The 18088-nt window shown below is 65.9% G+C and overlaps 1 protein-coding gene across 15 annotated transcripts in view; it reads right to left on the bottom strand.

The window, feature by feature from the left end:
• STKLD1 (serine/threonine kinase like domain containing 1) overlaps positions 1 to 18088 on the bottom strand; it is a 22667-nt gene extending 4579 nt beyond the window's left edge. For 3 of the 15 annotated variants that reach the window (XR_011382810.1, XM_070058454.1, XM_070058469.1), the window contains exons 1-8: positions 10977 to 12153; positions 7863 to 7933; positions 7214 to 7329; positions 4705 to 4823; positions 3415 to 3578; positions 2736 to 2866; positions 1756 to 1839; positions 202 to 318 (exon numbers count right to left, since the gene is read on the bottom strand). Coding sequence is in view for 14 of the 15 variants with exons in the window: in XM_070058454.1 (XP_069914555.1) it covers positions 202 to 318; positions 1756 to 1839; positions 2736 to 2866; positions 3415 to 3578; positions 4705 to 4823; positions 7214 to 7329; positions 7863 to 7933; positions 10977 to 11441 (1267 nt within the window). In the remaining variant the exon portion in view is untranslated. The other 12 variants (XM_070058473.1, XM_070058480.1, XM_070058501.1 and 9 more) reach the window with 11 other exon arrangements.

Raw genomic sequence — 18088 nt, 5'->3', positions numbered from 1 at the left:
CACCCGGGACGCCCCGTGGTGTCCAGCTGCTGCTTTCGTGCTGGGAGCCGGCCGGAGTGGCGGGGCTGTCCAGGGCCATGGAGCAGACAAAGGCCGGCCCCGAGTGGGACCCGCGGCCCTGGGCCCCGTCATCCCTGGGGGGGAGGGGTCGGAGGGGCCCAGCAGGGCGCAGCCTCGGGGCGGGGGCGGGGCGGCACCCACCCTGGCCCAGGATGCGCAGCAGCAGGGAGCAGCCGCACAGCTGCACGTCTAGGAGCCGCTCGTGCTGCCTCATGGTGGTGATTACCACCTCCACCAGCTCCATGGGCCACGGCACACCTGCGGGCAGACCGGGCCAGGCAGGCAGAGGCTTCTGGGAGCGAAAGGAGGGTGGAGGCGGGCGCTGAGCTGCCCTGTGGTCGGGCTCTGGCTGCGTTCTGCCCTGGGCCTCGACAGCTCGGTGAGGTCCGGTTCCCAGTCACACCTGGAGCGACAGGTGAGGAACGCCGGACCCAGGATGGGGCATTTGCTCTGTCCCCGGAGCCTGTGGCTGGGCCTGCCTTGGCGTGGACACGTGGGAGTGCCACGCAGCCCTCCGGGCCGGGGGCCACACCCTGGAGCGGCCAGAGGCAGCGGCCAGCCGTGGAGCCCGTCTCACACTGCTGCGTCCCCTCCCGGCTGTCCTCATGGGAAGAGCGAGGGTCGCACGCACTCATTGCCGGCTGGTGGGGGACGCCGAGGACAGAAGTGCTGGCCCCACTTCCAGGGCAGCCTGTCTGAGGCTGGCGTGGCCCCGGGTGGTGGAAAGGCCCGGCGCTGAGCAAGGGGCCCCAAGTCCCCCGCAGCTCCCTCGGGGAGGGGGAGCCCCTGGCCCCTGGACTCCATCTTGGCCGTGTCTCAGCTACACAAGGAGGGGTCATGGCTGGGCCTCCCTGATCTCTGATGGCAGCCACTGGGGCAGCCACAGGGGACCCTTAGTCCACAAATGGATGGGTGGATGATGGACAGATAAGAGCTGAATGGATTAAATGGAGGGATGGATGGATGATGGTGGAGGGATGGACGGATGACAGGTGGATAGAGGGATGGACGGATGACAGGTGGACGGAGGGATGGACATGGACGGATGACAGGTGGACAGAGGGATGGACGGATGATGGTGGTGGAGGGATGGACGGATGACGGATGACCCTCTCTCCCCGTGGAGCCAGGAAACCCAAGAGCTTTGCTGTCCAAGCCAGGGCGGGGCAGAGAAAGCCCCAAGGAGGACTGGGCGGCGCTGGGGGCCCCAGGTCTGGCCCCAGCAGCAGCTGGGGAAGGGGAGGGGCTGTGGTCTACCTGGTGGGGGAGAGGAGGGGGCTGAGGTCTACCTGGTGGGGAGGGGGAGGAGCTGGGGTCTACCTGGTGGGGAAGAGGAGGGGGCTGTGGTCTACCTGGTGGGGAAGAGGAGGGGGCTGGGGTCTACCTGGTGGGGAGGGGGAGGGGCTGTGGTCTACCTGGTGGGGAGGGGGAGGGGCTGTGGTCTACCTGGTGGGGAGGGGGAGGGGCTGTGGTCTACCTGGTGGGGAGGGGGAGGGGCTGGGGTCTACCTGGTGGGGAGGGGGAGGGGCTGGGGTCTACCTGGTGGGGAGGGGGAGGGGCTGGGGTCTACCTGGTGGGGAGGGGGAGGGGCTGGGGTCTACCTGGTGGGGAGGGGGAGGGGCTGAGGTCTACCTGGTGGGGAGGGGGCTGGGGTCTACCTGGTGGGGAGGGGGTGGGGGAGGGGCTGGGGTCTACCGAGCTCATCTTCCCGCATCGTCAAAAGCCTCTGTAAGCTTCTGAGCTGGACCTCCGGCCGGGAGGAGAAGTGCTGCATGACCTCTGCGGGGGGGGGGGGGGGGGGGGGAGGAGTGCTGCATGACCTCTGCGGGGGGGGGGGAGGAGAAGTGCTGCATGACCTCTGCGGGGGGGGGGGGGGAGGAGAAGTGCTGCATGACCTCTGCGGGGGGGGGGGGAGGAGAAGTGCTGCATGACCTCTGCGGGGGGGGGGGGGAGGAGAAGTGCTGCATGACCTCTGGGGGGGGGGGTGGGAGGAGAAGTGCTGCATGACCTCTGTGGGGGTGGGGAGGAGAAGTGCTGCATGACCTCTGCGGGGGCAGCGGGGGGGGGGCTGGAGAGGTGCTGCATGACCTCCGCGGGGGGGCAGCGTGGGGGGGGGCTGGAGAGGTGCTGCATGACCTCTGCGGGGGCAGCGGGGGGGCTGGAGAGGTGCTGCATGACCTCCGGGGGGGGCAGCGTGGGGGGGGGCTGGAGAGGTGCTGCATGACCTCTGCGGGGGGGGGGGCAGCGGGGGGGGCGTGGCCTCCCCGGGCCAGACCGCCAGGCCGCGAGGGGGCGCTCTTCCTGTCCCCACCGAGCAGGCGAGGCCACTGCGGCCAGGCCGCTGGTCCCACAGCAGATCCGTCACTGGGGCCCCACGCACCCTGGGCACCCACCCACCCCGACCCTGCGGGCTCTGCCGCCGCTCAGGATGCCGGGGTGGGGGTGGGGGGCCGCGGCTGTAGTGAGCTGAGGAGCCACGCAGGTTTCCCGAGGCCACACTGGCGGGGGGGGAGGCGGGGTCTGCGCAGGGCGGTGTCCTGAGCCAAGCAGCGCGTGGGGACAGACGGGCAGGGCTCCTGGCTACCGTCCCCCTCCCGCACTAGCCCTTCGAGAGGGGCAGGGCTGGGCGGGGGCGGGTCAGCAGGACGCCAAGGCCACCCGTGTCCCCAGGTCACCTAGGATGCTGGCGACGCTGCTGTCCAGCAGCGCGTCCATGATGGACGGAGGCACCACCTGCTGGTGCAGGGACAGCGCGATGCACGAGGACTTGAACGAGCTGCTCACGAAGGCGACGTGGATGACGTCCCTGCAGAGGGGCGGGGAGAACGGGGTGGGGGGGCCAGCAGCCTCCTGGGCCGTCGCCATCGGGGCTGCAGCCAGACCCTCCCGCGCCGGAAGCCGTCACGTGTCCTAAGTCTGTCCGGCAAGTGCCCCGGTGTTGGTGTACAGACACAGAATCCCCGCCAAGGACTGGGCTCTTACGGGGGCACAGGGCTGGCCCCAGGTCGCGCGGCGACGGCCCTGGGCGCTGCCACGTTTGTCCTGCCCTGCACGGTCAGGACCAAAGGACGGTGTAGACACAGAATCCAGGCTGGATTCTTTCTTCTGTTTTTAAAGCAAACTACAATTCACACTTTTCCTCCCGAAGTGTCCTGGGTCCTTGGGGCTGTGGGGACGCTCGCTCCGGCATCCCGAGTGCATCCCAGGATGGGATGGCCAAAGCGTGGGCGAGCCCGAGGGCGCACGGGCACAGCAGGGTGCCAGCCGCGTGCCCTGGAAAAGCCAGCAGCCAGCGGGCGTGTGCCGAGGAGGGGCTGTGGGCAGGGGAGTGAGCACCCCGCACCCCGGGCTCACCTGACGGTTATCCGGTCCAGGGGTCTGACCTGGAGCATCAGCGGCAACAGGGAGGCAAAGGTGTCGGTGTCTGGGATCCGCCTCTCCCCCATGGTCTTCAGGACGGCCCTCAGGCCGCCTGGGCCCTCGCGGAGCGACTTGCGCAGCTGCAGGGCCTCTGTGGCCTGCCAGAGAGTGCGCTGTTGAGAGCTTCCACAACCGAGGGGAGCCTGGGCCCTGGCCTGGCTGCAGAGTGAGCCGGGGACCAGGAATGCCCGGAGGCCGCGGGAGCCCGGGGGCTCGACCGGCACAAGAGACGGAGGTCCAGAGAGGCCAGTGGCATTCGCTGGGCAGGGTGTGGGCTGAGGACAGTGCTCCACTGTCGCTCCCCCTCTTCGTGGAGGAACGACACTAAGCCCTGCCTAGGCTTCACATCCGAGTCACGGCACCACTTGCTGCTCCTCCGCACGCGGAGGAGCCGCACCGGACCGGGCGCTTGTTGTTCCCTTTTTTTACAAGTCCTTTCTATAGTAAAGTAAGAATAAGTAAACGGCAAACTCCCAAAGCAAGAATGAGTAGAGAGAAATGAGAAAGAACGAAGCAACGAACTTCCCCGCGAACTCTCCAACGCACTCTCCAACCAACCCACACCACCATGCCGTCTCTCTTCTCCTATATAGTCCTCCTCCGCCAATCCCAACTCGGCTGCCCATACGCCGAGCACGCCGCTCTCCTCCAATCAGGAGCAGCTCCTGCAGCTTGTCAAGTTGGTGAGAGGCAGCTGGGTAGAAGCTGTTTACTCCTCTCCCAACGCCATATTGTGGGAGAGCAGATGCATAGAATAAGTCTTAATTCCAGTAACAGTCTAGTCCGAGTTGCTCCCCACACTCCACGCCTCGTGCTGCCAAGGGGACCCCGACCTGGATCCAGCCGGTGAGAGGGGCCTCGTGCCCATTTAACAGGCGAGGCAGCCAAGGCACGCAGTCCAGGCGGGGCCGCGCCCGGGCTCCTTCCCGAACCTCCGTGTCCCGGCCCCAGGCCCTCATTTTCCTGGGGGTCTTCCCAAGCAAGGGAACCGCAGGGGCCGCTCCGAGGCGGGGGTGGGGGGGCGGGCTGGGCTGCTGGCTCGGCTTTCTGGGCCCCCAGTGCTGGACGTGGAGCTGGGAGTGCGTGAATGCCAGACGCGGACACATGGGGGTGGCACTGCACCTCTGCCGTCCAAGCCCCGCGGGTGCTGAGTGCTGGGTCCGGGTGGGGGCAGGGGCAGACGTGGGAGCGGGGGTGGCGTGGCGGCAGGCGGAGGCGGCTCACCTCCAGGAAGGAGCAGCTGACCATGTCCAGAATGATACAGCCCAGCGACCAGATGTCCGACCTCGGGCTGAAGGAGAAGGCGAGGGCTTCGGGAGCCATCCAGGACTTGTGGGAGGGGTCTGTGGGCAGCAGCCGGGCAGGGCGTCCCGTGAGCCGGTGCTGCCTGGGGGGCCAGGGCAGGGCACGCAGCCCGCCCAGCGCCAGCCCTCGGCTGTCCTGCGCCACCCTTCCCGGGTGAGCCGCCAAGGAGCAGGCCTTGGCCATGAGGCTGGCTGTGGACCTGAGTGTCCGGCGCCCGCGACGGCTGCTGGAGGAGCCGGAAGGTGCTGGCGCCAACAAGGCCAGAATCTGACCTCCTCAAACATCAGCTCCCCCCAGTGTCAGGGCCTGGGGCGCGGCTGCAGCTGCCTCTCCCCAGTTTCCAAATCTGAGCCCCAGAGGAGGGGCCAGAAGAACAGGGTGCACAGTCCAGCCCTGCCAGTCCCTGATGGCCTCAGGCGGCCCCTTCCTCCTGAACCTTCACTCCCCAAGAGTAAAGGGCTGGGCTCAGGACCCACACCCTCTGCACCTCCAAGAGCTCCACCCACCCACCCATCACCCACCCACCCATCACTCACCCATCCATCACCCACCCATCCATCACCCACCCACCCATCACCCATCACCCACCCATCCATCACCCATCACCCACCCATCCATCCATCACCCACCCATGCATCACCCATCACCCACCCATCCATCACCCACCCATCACCCATCACCCACCCATCACCCACCCACCCATCACTCACCCATCCATCACCCACCCATCCATCACCCATCACCCACCCATCCATCACCCACCCATCACCCATCACCCACCCATCACCCACCCATCCATCACCCACCCATCACCCATCACCCATCTCCCACCCATCCATCACCCACCCACCCATCACCCACCCATCACCCACCCACCCATCACCCAGCACCCACCCATCCATCACCCACCCATCACCCACCCACCCATCACCCAGCACCCACCCATCCATCACCCACCCATCACCCACCCACCCATCACTCATCACCCACCCACCCATCACCCATCACCCACCCATCCATCACCCACCCATCCAGCGTCCATCACCCACCCATCCATCACCCACCCACCCATCACCCACCCATCCATCCATCACCCATCCCCCACCCATCACCCATCTCCCACCCATCCATCACCCACCCACCCATCACCCACCCATCACCCACCCACCCATCACCCAGCACCCACCCATCCATCACCCACCCATCACCCACCCACCCATCACTCATCACCCACCCACCCATCACCCATCACCCACCTATCCATCACCCACCCACCCATCACCCATCACCCACCAATCACTCATCACCCACCCATCCATCACCCACCCATCCAGCGTCCATCACCCACCCATCCATCACCCACCCACCCATCACCCACCCATCCATCCATCACCCATCCCCCACCCATCCAGCATCCACCCATACATACATAAATCATATATCCGTCTGTCCACGTAACTACCACCCACCCATCCATACATACATAAATCATCCATCGTCCACCTAACTATCCATCCATTCATACATGCGTACATTAATCCACCCATCCATCCACCCATACACCATCCATCCACCCACACACCACCCATCCATCACCCATCACCCACCCATCCATCACCCACCCACCCATCACCCACCCATCACCCACCCACCCATCACCCACCCATCACCCATCACCCATCACCCACCCATCCATCACCCACCCACCCACCCATCACCCACCCATCCATCCATCACCCATCCCCCACCCATCCAGCATCCACCCATACATACATAAATCATATATCCGTCTGTCCATGTAACTACCAACCACCCATCCATCCATTCACCCACCCACCCACCCATCCATACATACATAAATCATCCATCGTCCACCTAACTATCCATCCATTCATACATGCGTACATTAATCCACCCATCCATCCACCCACACACCATCCATCCACCCACACACCACCCATCCATCACCCATCACCCATCCATCACCCATCACCCATCCATCCATCCGTCATCACCTGCTGTCCTCTGTGTGACCAGGACATAGTGTCATTAGCAGCTCCCCCCCGGGACTCTGGGACTCCCTGTAGTGGTTGCCCCCTGCGTCCCACACAGCCGTCACCTTTTCAAAGGGAAGAGACCCCCTCTCTCCTCGCCTTGCACCCCTGCCAGCTCCCGGTAAGCCAGTGCCTGGCACACTCCGGGGCCTTCTTTCGCAGGCCTCTCCCCGCTCCCATGAGGGCTAACACCTTCTGGGGTGTGCTACCATTCCTTTGTGCCAATGCTGGCGTTTCAGGGGCCCTGCACCCACCCCACCCCCGAGGCAGTCCCACTCAGTCACCACCCAGGGAAAGGAGTCCCAGGGGACCTCTGGCAAACGTGGGTTGACCCGGCGCGTTCCAGTCCCCCGCGTCCCCGGAGGCCCGGCCACCTTCTTCGGCACGGATGTTCCACTTGGCCTCGTCCACCATCAGCTTGTGGCAGCTCAGGTCCTGCAGTCTGCAGTGGTTGCCGCCGACCAGGGCGATGTTGGACGGCTTGAGGTTCCTGGGACCAAGAGGGGAACGCCTTGGGGGCCGTGAGGACCCCGTGGCGGGGCCGTGTCCCCCTGCCCCACTCTGCTTCCATCCCGCCAGGTTCTAAGCAGCCCACTCCTCAGGAAAACGCCCCTCTCGGGCCACTCTGTTTCGTGGCCACACCGGGGAAAAACCCAAGCCCAGTGGATGGCGGCAACCCTCCAGCGGTGTGGAAGTCCCGGGTCGGCGGGCCAGCCTCCCGGCCGTTCCATGACTCGTGGGCACGTGGTCTGTTCTGGGCGGGAGCCGTCTCCCGGGGCTCTGAGGCGGCTGCGTGGCTGGCGGGTCAGAGGCCACGCCGCTGCAGGCCACCTCATCTCTTCCCTGGCGCGGCCTCTGCCCCACTCCGTGCACTTTAGACCCTGCTGGCACCCCATGTGCAGCCGTGCCTGGAGCCGGTGAGTCACGCGGCCTGGGGGAGGGGCTCTGGGGAGCTGCCTGTCCTGTCCCCTGCCCGGGGGCGAGAGGCAGCGGCCAGTGCCGGCAGGAGGCGGCCCCGCCCACCTGTGAGTGATGCCCAGCTGGTGCAGGTACTCCAGGGCGTCCAACACCTGACCCAGCACGTTCTGCAGCCACTGGGAAGAGGGGGACACGCCAGGGAGGGGCTGAGAGTGGCGCTCTCGCCGGGCGGGTGACCCCAAAGCCGCCAGCGGCGCCTCTTCCCCTGGTGTCTTGAGTTAGGCCTGAGGCTGGCCAAGAGCTCGAGCCAGGGAGGAGGCTGGAGCCAGTGTGGCTCTCAGACGGCCCAGCCGGGTCTGCCAGGGCCCCCCGTTTCCAGACCTCATGCTGCTCTCTAAGCTCCCGGGTCTGTGGCCCACACAGCCCGGCACCTGCCGGGAGACTGCAGCTGGGCCGTGTGCCGTCAGAGGTGACGGAGCTTCAGTGCCCACTTGGGGCTTGCCCCTTGATGCCGTTACGCGGAATAGCCCAGGGAGAGAATGTTCTGGAAGCACTCGGAGTCAGAAACCAGACCTGCGTGGTGTCAGGGCACCGACTCTCACACCTGCTCCAAGGACCCTGCACTCCATGAGGGCCCCTCAGAGGCACTTGGGTGTCTTAAGGTTTCCGGGAACACCCTGTTTCCAACGGTCCCGCTGCAGAGCCTGCCCGGAGGCTGTGTTGGGAGAGGGGCCGCGTGCCATCAGAGCCCTGTAGGGGGACGCGGAGCCCATCCGCCCACCCCCCAGAGGCGGCGTCAGACAAAACTGCCTGAGCTGCACCCCAGAACGAAATGCAAGAGCGACAGTGACGCGTCCTCTGGGGATCCTCGTGGCTTTGGGCAGGAAACATCCCTTAAGCTGGGACCCCACAGGCACCCGGGAAATGTGGGTGCAACGGGCTTTGTCACCTGGGGACCTCTGTCCACCCAGGGCCACCGCTGAGGAAGCGAACTGGCCAGACAGGGAGGGACACTGCAGGCACTTGTGTCCAGCATATGCAAACCGTCCCACAAATCAGCACGGACAGGCAGATGCTGGCGCTGCGGCCCCGCGGGGGAAGCCAGGCTGGGGATGCCCACATCCTACATCTGAGCGCTGGTTCGAGCCCCCGCTGCTCCGCTTCCCATCCAGCTCCCTGCTGACGGCCTGAGAGGCAGCGGAGGGTGGCCCAAGTGTGTGGCCCCTGCACCCGCGTGGGAGACCCAGGTGGAGCTGCTGGCTCCTGGCTTCAGGCTGGCCCAGCCCTGGGCATTGCGGCCATTTGGGGAGTGAACCCGTGGATGGAAGCCCTCTCTCTCTGTCTCTCGCTCTCTGTCACTCTGCCTTCTAAATAAATAAATGAATCTTTTAAAGCAACAAACAACCCAAACGTGAAATAGGGCAAGGACTCGAACGGGTTCAAGGAAGAACTCCAGTGGCTGCAGTACGCTCGCCGGCCCTCTGGAGGGTGGGGAGTCCCAGCCCCCCCGAGGGCCCCGGGCCAGGCCCCTGCCCACACTGGGCTTCTGCACTCGCACCTCCGCTTGCTCCTCCCAGGCGGGGCTGTCGGAGGGGAAGACACGGCTCGGCGTCCCCGCTCGGACCCGAGCAGCAGCCTGGCCGTCCTGTGCTCTTCCTGCTACCGGCAAGCTTGGCCACGGCCCTCAGCTGTCCCCAGGGAAATGCAGGTGAACGCCATAACGAAAGACCCCGCCCTCCTGAACAGTGAACCCGAAAAAGACTGGGCAGCGAAGCTCCGGAACAGGCACGCTCGCCACGGTGGGAGAGCACCGCGGCTCCACGGGGCTCCACACGGCTCCACGGGGCTCCACACGGCTCCACACGGCTCCACACGGCTCCACACGGCTCCACACAGCCCCACACGGCTCCACGGGGCTCCACACGGCTCCATACGGCTCCACACGGCTCCACATGGCTCCACGGGGCTCCACACGGCTCCACACGGCTCCACACGGCTCCACACGGCTCCACACGGCTCCACGGGGCTCCACACGGCTCCACACGGCTCCACACGGCTCCACGGGGCTCCACATGGCCCCACACGGCTCCACACGGCCCCACACGGCTCCACACGGCTCCACACGGCTCCACGGGGCTCCACACGGCTCCATACGGCTCCACACGGCTCCACACGGCTCCACACGGCTCCACGGGGCTCCACACGGCTCCACACGGCTCCACACGGCTCCACGGGGCTCCACACGGCTCCACGGGGCTCCACACGGCTCCACGGGGCTCCACGGGGCTCCACACGGCTCCACACGGCTCCACGGGGCTCCACATGGTTCCACACGGCTCCACATGGCTCCACACGGCTCCACGGGGCTCCACACGGCTCCACATGGCTCCACGGGGCTCCACACGGCTCCATGGGGCTCCACGGGGCTCCACACGGCTCCACGGGGCTCCACACGGCCCCACACGGCTCCACGGGGCTCCACACGGCTCCACATGGCTCCACACGGCTCCACGGGGCTCCACGGGGCTCCACATGGCTCCACACGGCTCCACGGGGCTCCACACGGCTCCACATGGCTCCACATGGCTCCACGGAGGCCCGGGGGTGGGGCAGCGCTAACACGCACCTGCACCCGCTGCCCCCCACCCCCGCAGTGCTGCTCCTCGGTGTCCACCCAGAGGACACCGTATCCTAGACAGCCCAGGTGCGCACCAACGCCAGCACAGGGCACCAGCGGCCGCACAGCAACAAGAAAAGGCTGGAGTGGGCGCTGGGCGCGGGCGCGTGGGCGCCCACGTCCGTACCAGAGCGCTGGGCTCCTGCCTCCCGCTGCCTGGGGAGGCACAGGGGATGGCTCCACCACGTGAGCCCTGCCACCCACGTGAGACCCGAATTGAGTTCCTGCTTCCTGGTCTCGGCTCCCGGCTTCCGCCTGGCCCAGCCCCCACCGTTGCGGGCACTCGGGGAGTGAATGTGGCGGATTCACGTCAGCTCCCCTTGCAGAACAGCCCGTGCACTGAGGGGCAGGCTCTGCAGCACGTGGGACAGGAGCCGTCACACCCCAGCGACCACGTCCGAGTCCTCTCACGGCACGTTGGGGACCGGCGGAGTCAGTGCCGGAGGCGGATTCAGGTCACTGCCACTATCAGGGAAAACTCCCGGGGTTCCAGGACTGTCCCCGCCCGCCCGCCCAGGCACGCGGGCCCCCAGGGGCCTCACCACCGCGTCCATGGCCGCCTTCGCCTTCCTCTTACTCTCGATGGCCTTCTGCAAGCTGCCCTTGTTGTAGTCCATCACCAGGCAGAGGAACAGGGAGGAGATCTGCCCGGACAGGAGGCCCTGAGCCCTGCCCGCGCGGGCTTCTGCAGGGCCTCCCTCCGCACGGCCACGGGGCGCTGCCCGCTGGCGGGGCTGGGAGCCCCTGCTGCTCATCTCTGCCCCCTCTCTCCCTGCCCTGCTCCCGGCCCTCCACACTGAGCTCCTGGGGCATCTGCGAGCTGCGCCTGCTGCTGCACACACGGAGCCCCTGTGGGGGTCAGCCCCCGCCTCCCTCCAGGCTCGCACGCTGGACCGACAGGTCTGGCTCCGACGGCCCTCCTGGACCGGCTGCAGCAGACCCGGGCAGGGGCCTGGCGCTGCCTCCCTCCGTGCTGAAGCCTCCTCTGGCTTCCTGCACCTCCCCATGGCAGGTGCTCGGACACCCTGGGCGTGCAGGCCGCGAGGGCCCTCAGGGCCTTCCGATGCGGGTGGGACCCGCTGCTCCTGCCCAGGCCTGGACGCCAAGGCGACCGGACAAACGTCAGACGCACAGGGAGCCGCCTGACCTGCCTCCACTTCAGCCTCCTCAGCCGAGCCTCCCTGCCCCCACCGCGGGGCTCTGGCACCCGGTACAGGGCCGGGGTCCGCATGGGCTGGGTTTGGATCCCCAGCAGCTGCCCGGGAGCCGTGCGGGCTTTCCGCGCCCCAAGCCCTGTCAGGAAAGTAAGGATGTTCCTTTGGCCCTTCCTCCAGGAAGTGGTGATGGACAGGAGGCCGCTTAGGAAACTGGGCGGGGCTACCGGTAGGGTTCCAGCGGCCTGGGACAAGCAGGGTGGCGGAAGCAGATGGCTCTGGCCGAGGGTGCAGAGCTCAGGAGCTGCAGGCGTGGGCCCCGGGACCAAGGCCTGGCCTTCCGGCTCAGCCACACCCCAGCTGAGCGGCCCACGTCTCCTTTTCTGTACAGTGGGGGGCAACCCTTTCTACAAGGAGGGCCCCGGGGCTCCCTTGGGTTATGCACAGGAAGCCCCCAGCACGGCCCCGGGGCCCGGTAAGTGATGGCTCGGGGGCAGCTGCAGTCAGCACGGCCATGGCTCAGGGGTGGGACAGCAGTGGGCGTGGGCCGCTCCACACGGGTGGGCCCACCCACCTCCTGGTTCCAGGTCATGAACAGCTCGCGGTACGTGGCGATGTGGGTGTGCTGCAGCTGCAGCAGCGGCATCAGCTGTGGACAGAGCATTGGGAGAGGGGGAGGGGCTAGGAAGAGCCACTCCCACCTGGGTGGTCTTTGTCACCTGCCCCAGCAGGTCAGGGGAGCAGCCACGGCAAGGCTGTGCAGCCCGGTGGTTAGGAAGCAGACGGGCAGCACGTGCCGGCCCTGCTGTGTGACCGAGACAGGACCGCAACCTCCCTGAGCCTCGTGGGGCTCGCAGAGCTGAGGCGGCACGGGACATACACGTAAAGTCAGCGCTGGCAGAGGAGGCCGGGTGCCCGCGGGCCTGGGGGCTTCCTCAGAGGTCCCTGTGTCCCCGCCCCCACCGTGGAGTCCTAGAGCCCGGGGAACCGCTCTGAGGGGTGGGCATGAGGCTGCCCAACAGGACAGGGAAAGGAACCAGCAGGATGGAAAGCTGTGACGGGGCCGGCGCTGGGGCGTCGCGGGTAAAGCCGCCGCCTGCAGTGCCCGCATCCCATACGAGCACCGGGTTGAGTAATGGATGCCCCACTTCCGATCCAGCTCTGCTGTGGCCTGGGAAAGCAGTGGAGGAGGCCCAAGTCCTTGGGCCCCTGCACCCACATGGGAGACCGGGAAGAAGCTCCTGGCTCCTGACTTCGGACCAGCCCAGCTCTGGCCGTTGCGGCCAATTGGAGAGTGAACCAGTGGATGGAAGACCTCTCTTCTCTCTCTCTCTGCCTCTCCTTCTCTCTCTGTGTAACTCTGACTTTAAATAAATAAATCTTAGAGAGAGAGAGAGAGAGAGAAAGAAAGCAAGAAATGCCAGTGTTGGCCTGCTCCAAACAGAGAATTTCTAAAATTATTAAAAAAAAAAAAAAAAAAAAGCTGTGACGGGGTGGGAGGGGCTCCCCTGTTCACTCCCTCACCGCGCCGGGTCTGGTGAAGCTCAGAGCCAGCACGCCCAGAGGACGACCGCAAGGGGCACGTTTAACCTCACGTGCGGTGGGAGCGTGGCGAGGAGAAGCTGCTCGGAGGCGCTGGCCACTGAGCTGCCGTGGGGGCAGCAGGTGCCCCCCAGGTCAGTCTGTCACACGAGGGCTAATGTCCGCTCTTCGCTAAGAAGCTCTGAGCTTCCCAAGTTCTCGAGGCCGAGCCACCTCTAATCACGGAAGAGACCTCCTTTATCAAGTCGGCCACTGGGGGATCAGCCCCGGCCCCGGCTGCCACTGGACTTCGTCTTCCCAGGAATGCGGGTCCCGGGCTGTCAGCCGGGGCAGAGCTGTCGCTCGGCCGTGGGCTCACGTGATGCCCGGGGTCGCTGCTCTCACAGCCGGGGTGAGAACTGCGCCGAGCCCGCGTCCTCCCAGCTGGACTTCCCTCTCGCTCAACGAGAAGGCTCAGCACAGCCGGCGTGTGCACCGCGCCCAAGCTACCTCCTCCAGGGCCTCGTTGGCTTGGTGCTTATCGATGCATTCCACCTGCAGGGGCACAAGAGGGCACCGTCTCAGGGACCACGTCAGTAAGCCACCTCCACCACCCCGCCACCCCCACCATCACCACCATTACCACCACCATCATCACCACCATCACCATCTCCACCATCATCACCGCCATCACCATCTCCACCACCATCACCATCTCCACCATCATCACCGCCATCACCATCTCCACCACCATCACCATCTCCACCATCATCACCGCCATCACCATCTCCACCACCATCACCACCATCACCATCTCCACCATCATCACCGCCATCACCATCTCCACCACCATCACCACCATCACCGCCACCCCCACCATCATCACCACCATCACCATCTCCACCATCATCACCGCCATCACCATCTCCACCATCATCACCGCCATCACCATCTCCACCACCATCACCACCATCACCATCTCCACCACCATCACCATCTCCACCATCATCACCGCCATCACCATCTCCACCATCATCACCATCTCCACCATCATCACCGCCATCACCATCTCCACCATCATCACCACCATCACCATCTCCACCATCATCACCGCCATCACCATCTCCACCACCATCACCACCATCACCATCTCCACCATCACCATCTCCACCATCATCACCATCTCCACCATCATCACCACCATTACCACCACCACCATCACCACCATCACCATCTCCACCACCATCACCATCTCCACCATCATCACCACCATCACCGCCACCCCCACCATCATCACCGCCATCACCGCCATCACCACCATCACCACCACTGCTGTCCTCAGCATCACTAACATCATTACCTTCACCACCAGCATCAACATTACACCAACGCTGCTCTCACCCCCTCATCACCATCACCACCATTAGCGTCTCCACCACCGCCATCACCGTCCCTACCATTATCACCACCATCATCACCGTCCCTACCATTATCACCACCATCATCACCGTCCCCACCACCATCACCACCATCAGCACCGTCCCCACCATTATCATCAGCAGCACCATCCTCTCTACCACCACCATCCCCCCCCACCATCACCACCACCCTCCCCACCACCGCACCTCCTCCCCACCATCACCACCATCACCATCACCACCACCCTCCCCACCACCGCACCTCCTCCGCCGTCAGCACCACCATTGCCATCACCTCTCCAGGCTCCCACTGTCCCCGTCCCCACCACGTGGCACCAGGCTGGCCTGCAGATCTCCTAAGGCAGTAATCTAAGAACGCTCTGGGCAGCGAGACCATCTTTGCCCCTCTCGTGAGCACGAGTTTAGGAGTCAGCAGGAGCCAGTGAGGAAGCCGGGAGGGCGGCGATGCGCTGGCCCCGGGGGCACACGGCTCTGTTCCGGCTGGCGCAGTGCCAGCCTCACCACCCCACCCCTGACGCCAGCCGGGAGACGCTCTGTGCACTGACGCTGTGGCGGTCCTGTCTCTGCCCGTCCCTTCTCTGAGTGGGAAGCGAAGGGGCGGTGACCGGGGCCGCGCCAGCTCCCCAGCCGGAACAGCGGATCCACACCCGGAAGCCTGCTCTCAGGACTTGGGCCTGAAACGGGCTCGTCACGGGGGTGACGTGGAGGGGGGACTTGTTTCCAGACCCCCACGAGGAGCCGAGACGCCCGTGGGCTGTCCATGGAGCGCAGATTAGACCGAGTCTGCCCGTCTGCCTTCCCTCCCGGCCCGGGGGCTCGGCAGCAGGGACGGTCAACCACATCAGGAGAGCCCTAGAAACACTGGCTCATTCCCCACTCCCAGCAATTTCTCCTACGGAAATAATAGATGCTCAACAAACAAACAAAACAACCTAGTCTAAGAGTCCCCTGTGCACAGTGAGAACCACAGCACCAGGGGATGGGCGGGGCCAGCGCACAGGCAGGGCGGAGCCACCGGCCACTGTGCTCGCCACAGGAGACCTGAGCAGGGACCGTCTCACCCGTCATACAATCCTGGGAAAAGGAAACAGCCCACAGTGCTCAGAGGAGACCGGAGGGGCGCACAGAGTCTACCTTCGCCCCCGCCGCCCCGGCCCTGCCCCCGTGCGTGCAGGATCCGGATGGAGCTCCAGGCTTCTGGTGTTGGCCTGGCGCAGCCCACGCTTTGCTGGGGAGCCAAGCAGTGGGTGTGAGAGCTCTCTCTCTGCCTTTCAACAAATAAACAAATACCATTTTAAAAAGTTGTTTGTCCAGGGAGTGGCCAGCCACCCTGCCCCACTGGCTGGGAGACCGGGGGCTGACCCTGCAGCCAGCCATGGAGAAGGAGGCGCGAGGACTCCAGGCCGTTGTGCAGCCACCCTGGACAATGCTGCCCTGTCCCTGCCACCGCCCCGCGGAGGCCGTGGCCGGCACTCTCAGGACAGCTCCCTCTGGCTCACCCCGTCTCGGAAACACCAGGGGGTGTGCTCCTGCAGGCGAGGCCCCCACCCTGCCCTGCCGGCCCGGGAGCTGCCCTGGGCCGGTGTGACCTCGCGCTGGCCCCTGCCCTCTCTGGGCCTTGCTCCCTGTGGGTACAACTGGCGACCCTGTCCAGCGGAGAGCCTGAATTCAAGTCCTCGCCCCGGAGAGCGGGGTCACTGTCCCCGCTTTACTGGACAGGCAGGAGACGCAGCGGGCTGGCGGCTGGCACACAGCGTGCGGGGAGTGGACGGCAGGTGGGGTGCGCCTCCTCCCCCACCGAGGCTGGGAGCCGGCTCTGCCGCGGTGCCTGCTGGTGAGGCGGGGGGGGGGCCGGGACGCCCCAGCCGCGGCACTGGCCCCTCGCGGTTGCCGGCCTCTTACCTGCTTTATCACCCGCTTCACTTTGGTCTCCGTTTCCTGCACCACCAGATTCACCCCCAAAGCTCCAGGCTTCAGCCGGTACAGAACCTACGGGGTGGGGGGAGCAGCTTCCAGGACATGCTCACCACGGGGCGGGCGCTTCCAAGGTGCCCCGGGGTGGGGTGGGGACGGCAGGGCCAGCGCTGCCTCCTCACTGCACCGGGAAGCCCTCCGGCACTGCAGCCACGGCCTCTCCTTTCTAGAACCAGCCGGGCATCTGGGTTCACTCAGCCCAGGGCCCCGGCTCCCAGCGCCCACCTCCACGGTGGGCATCCAGACGAGAATACCCCGTCACCATCAGCACGCCGCACAGCTCACAGACACGGGACGTGGCCAGGGCGACTGCTTTCTCCCAGGCCCACGTGGCGGGGGGGGGGGGTCTGTGGCGCTGACTCGGGAGCTGGGTCCCTGCCCACGGCTGTGGCTCAGACCTCCTGGGCTGGACGAGGCTCTGGGGTCTGACCCGAGCAGGGCCTGCCTGCGTCGGCGGCCACCACGCCAAATCTCCGCAGAGAGGCCAGGGTGCCGGCCAGGATGGGGCTAGGCTCTGTGGGATCTCCCGGCCACAGAAGTCGGGGTGGGGGCCTGGATCTGATGTCCAGCCCCCACGGGCGGCCTGGGTACTGCTCAGGGAGGGCCGTGGCGGGCAGGGGGTGCCACGGGGGGCTTAGGCGGTACAGGCGTCACTACGTCATCAACTTTCCATTTTCCTGAAAAAATGACTTTTGAAACTCCCCGTCCGGGACCGGCGCTGTGGCACCGTAGGACAGGCACTGGCTCGAGTCCCGGCTGCTCCACTTCCCATCCAGCTCCCTGCTGTGGCCTGGGAAAGCAGAGAGGGGGGCCCAAGTCCTCGGGCCCCTGCACCCACGTGGGAGACACGGAAAAAGCTCCTGGCTCCTGGCTTCCGATCGGTGCAGCTCCAGCCGTTGCAGCCAAGTGGGGAGTGAACCAGCGGATGCAAGACCCCCCCCAACTCAGCCTCTCAAATAGATAAAATCTTAAAAAAAAAAAAAAAAAAAAAAAAGAACCACAACAACAAACCCCTCTGTCCACCAGGAACTCAGCTGCCTCACCTCGGGGGTGGGGGGTGGGGGGGGGACCCTGGCCCCCGCGGGAGACCCAGGGCGCTGAGCGTTTGTTAGCGGAGGTGCAAGGCCTGGGAGAAATGACGCACTCTCCAAGCTCCGGTCGCCCCGCGGTGTCCCGCGTCCAGGGACCCTCAGAGGGGGAAACTGAGGCCCGGCGAGGCCAAGGGCACCCAGGAGCCGGGGGCTGACCCGACCCGGCCACACCCCGCCGGCACCGCCGCCGTTCTCTCGGACCGGGTCTGGGTGGCCCCGTCGGCCCCAGGGAGTCCCCGGGCCTGCACCTGATACTTCTCCATGGCCACTCCAACCGATGCCTCCCCAACTCAGCTCGGACCCGCCACCGAACATGCGCAGTAGCGACCGCGTCCGGCCGCGTCTGCCTGTCCCGTGAGGGCCTCTGGGCACGAATGGCGCCCGGAGAGGGCACCCGAGCGTCCTCTCGGAACACCGGCCCCCCTAACCGCGGCCGGAGGGCCGGAGCGCGGCCCGGCGGGTGGTGGGCGGGGCT

The sequence above is a fragment of the Oryctolagus cuniculus genome, chromosome 1 (genome assembly GCF_964237555.1).
Source record: "Oryctolagus cuniculus chromosome 1, mOryCun1.1, whole genome shotgun sequence".
NCBI classification, from domain to species: Eukaryota; Metazoa; Chordata; class Mammalia; order Lagomorpha; family Leporidae; genus Oryctolagus; species Oryctolagus cuniculus.
This window is presented reverse-complemented; position numbering and strand designations above follow the sequence as displayed.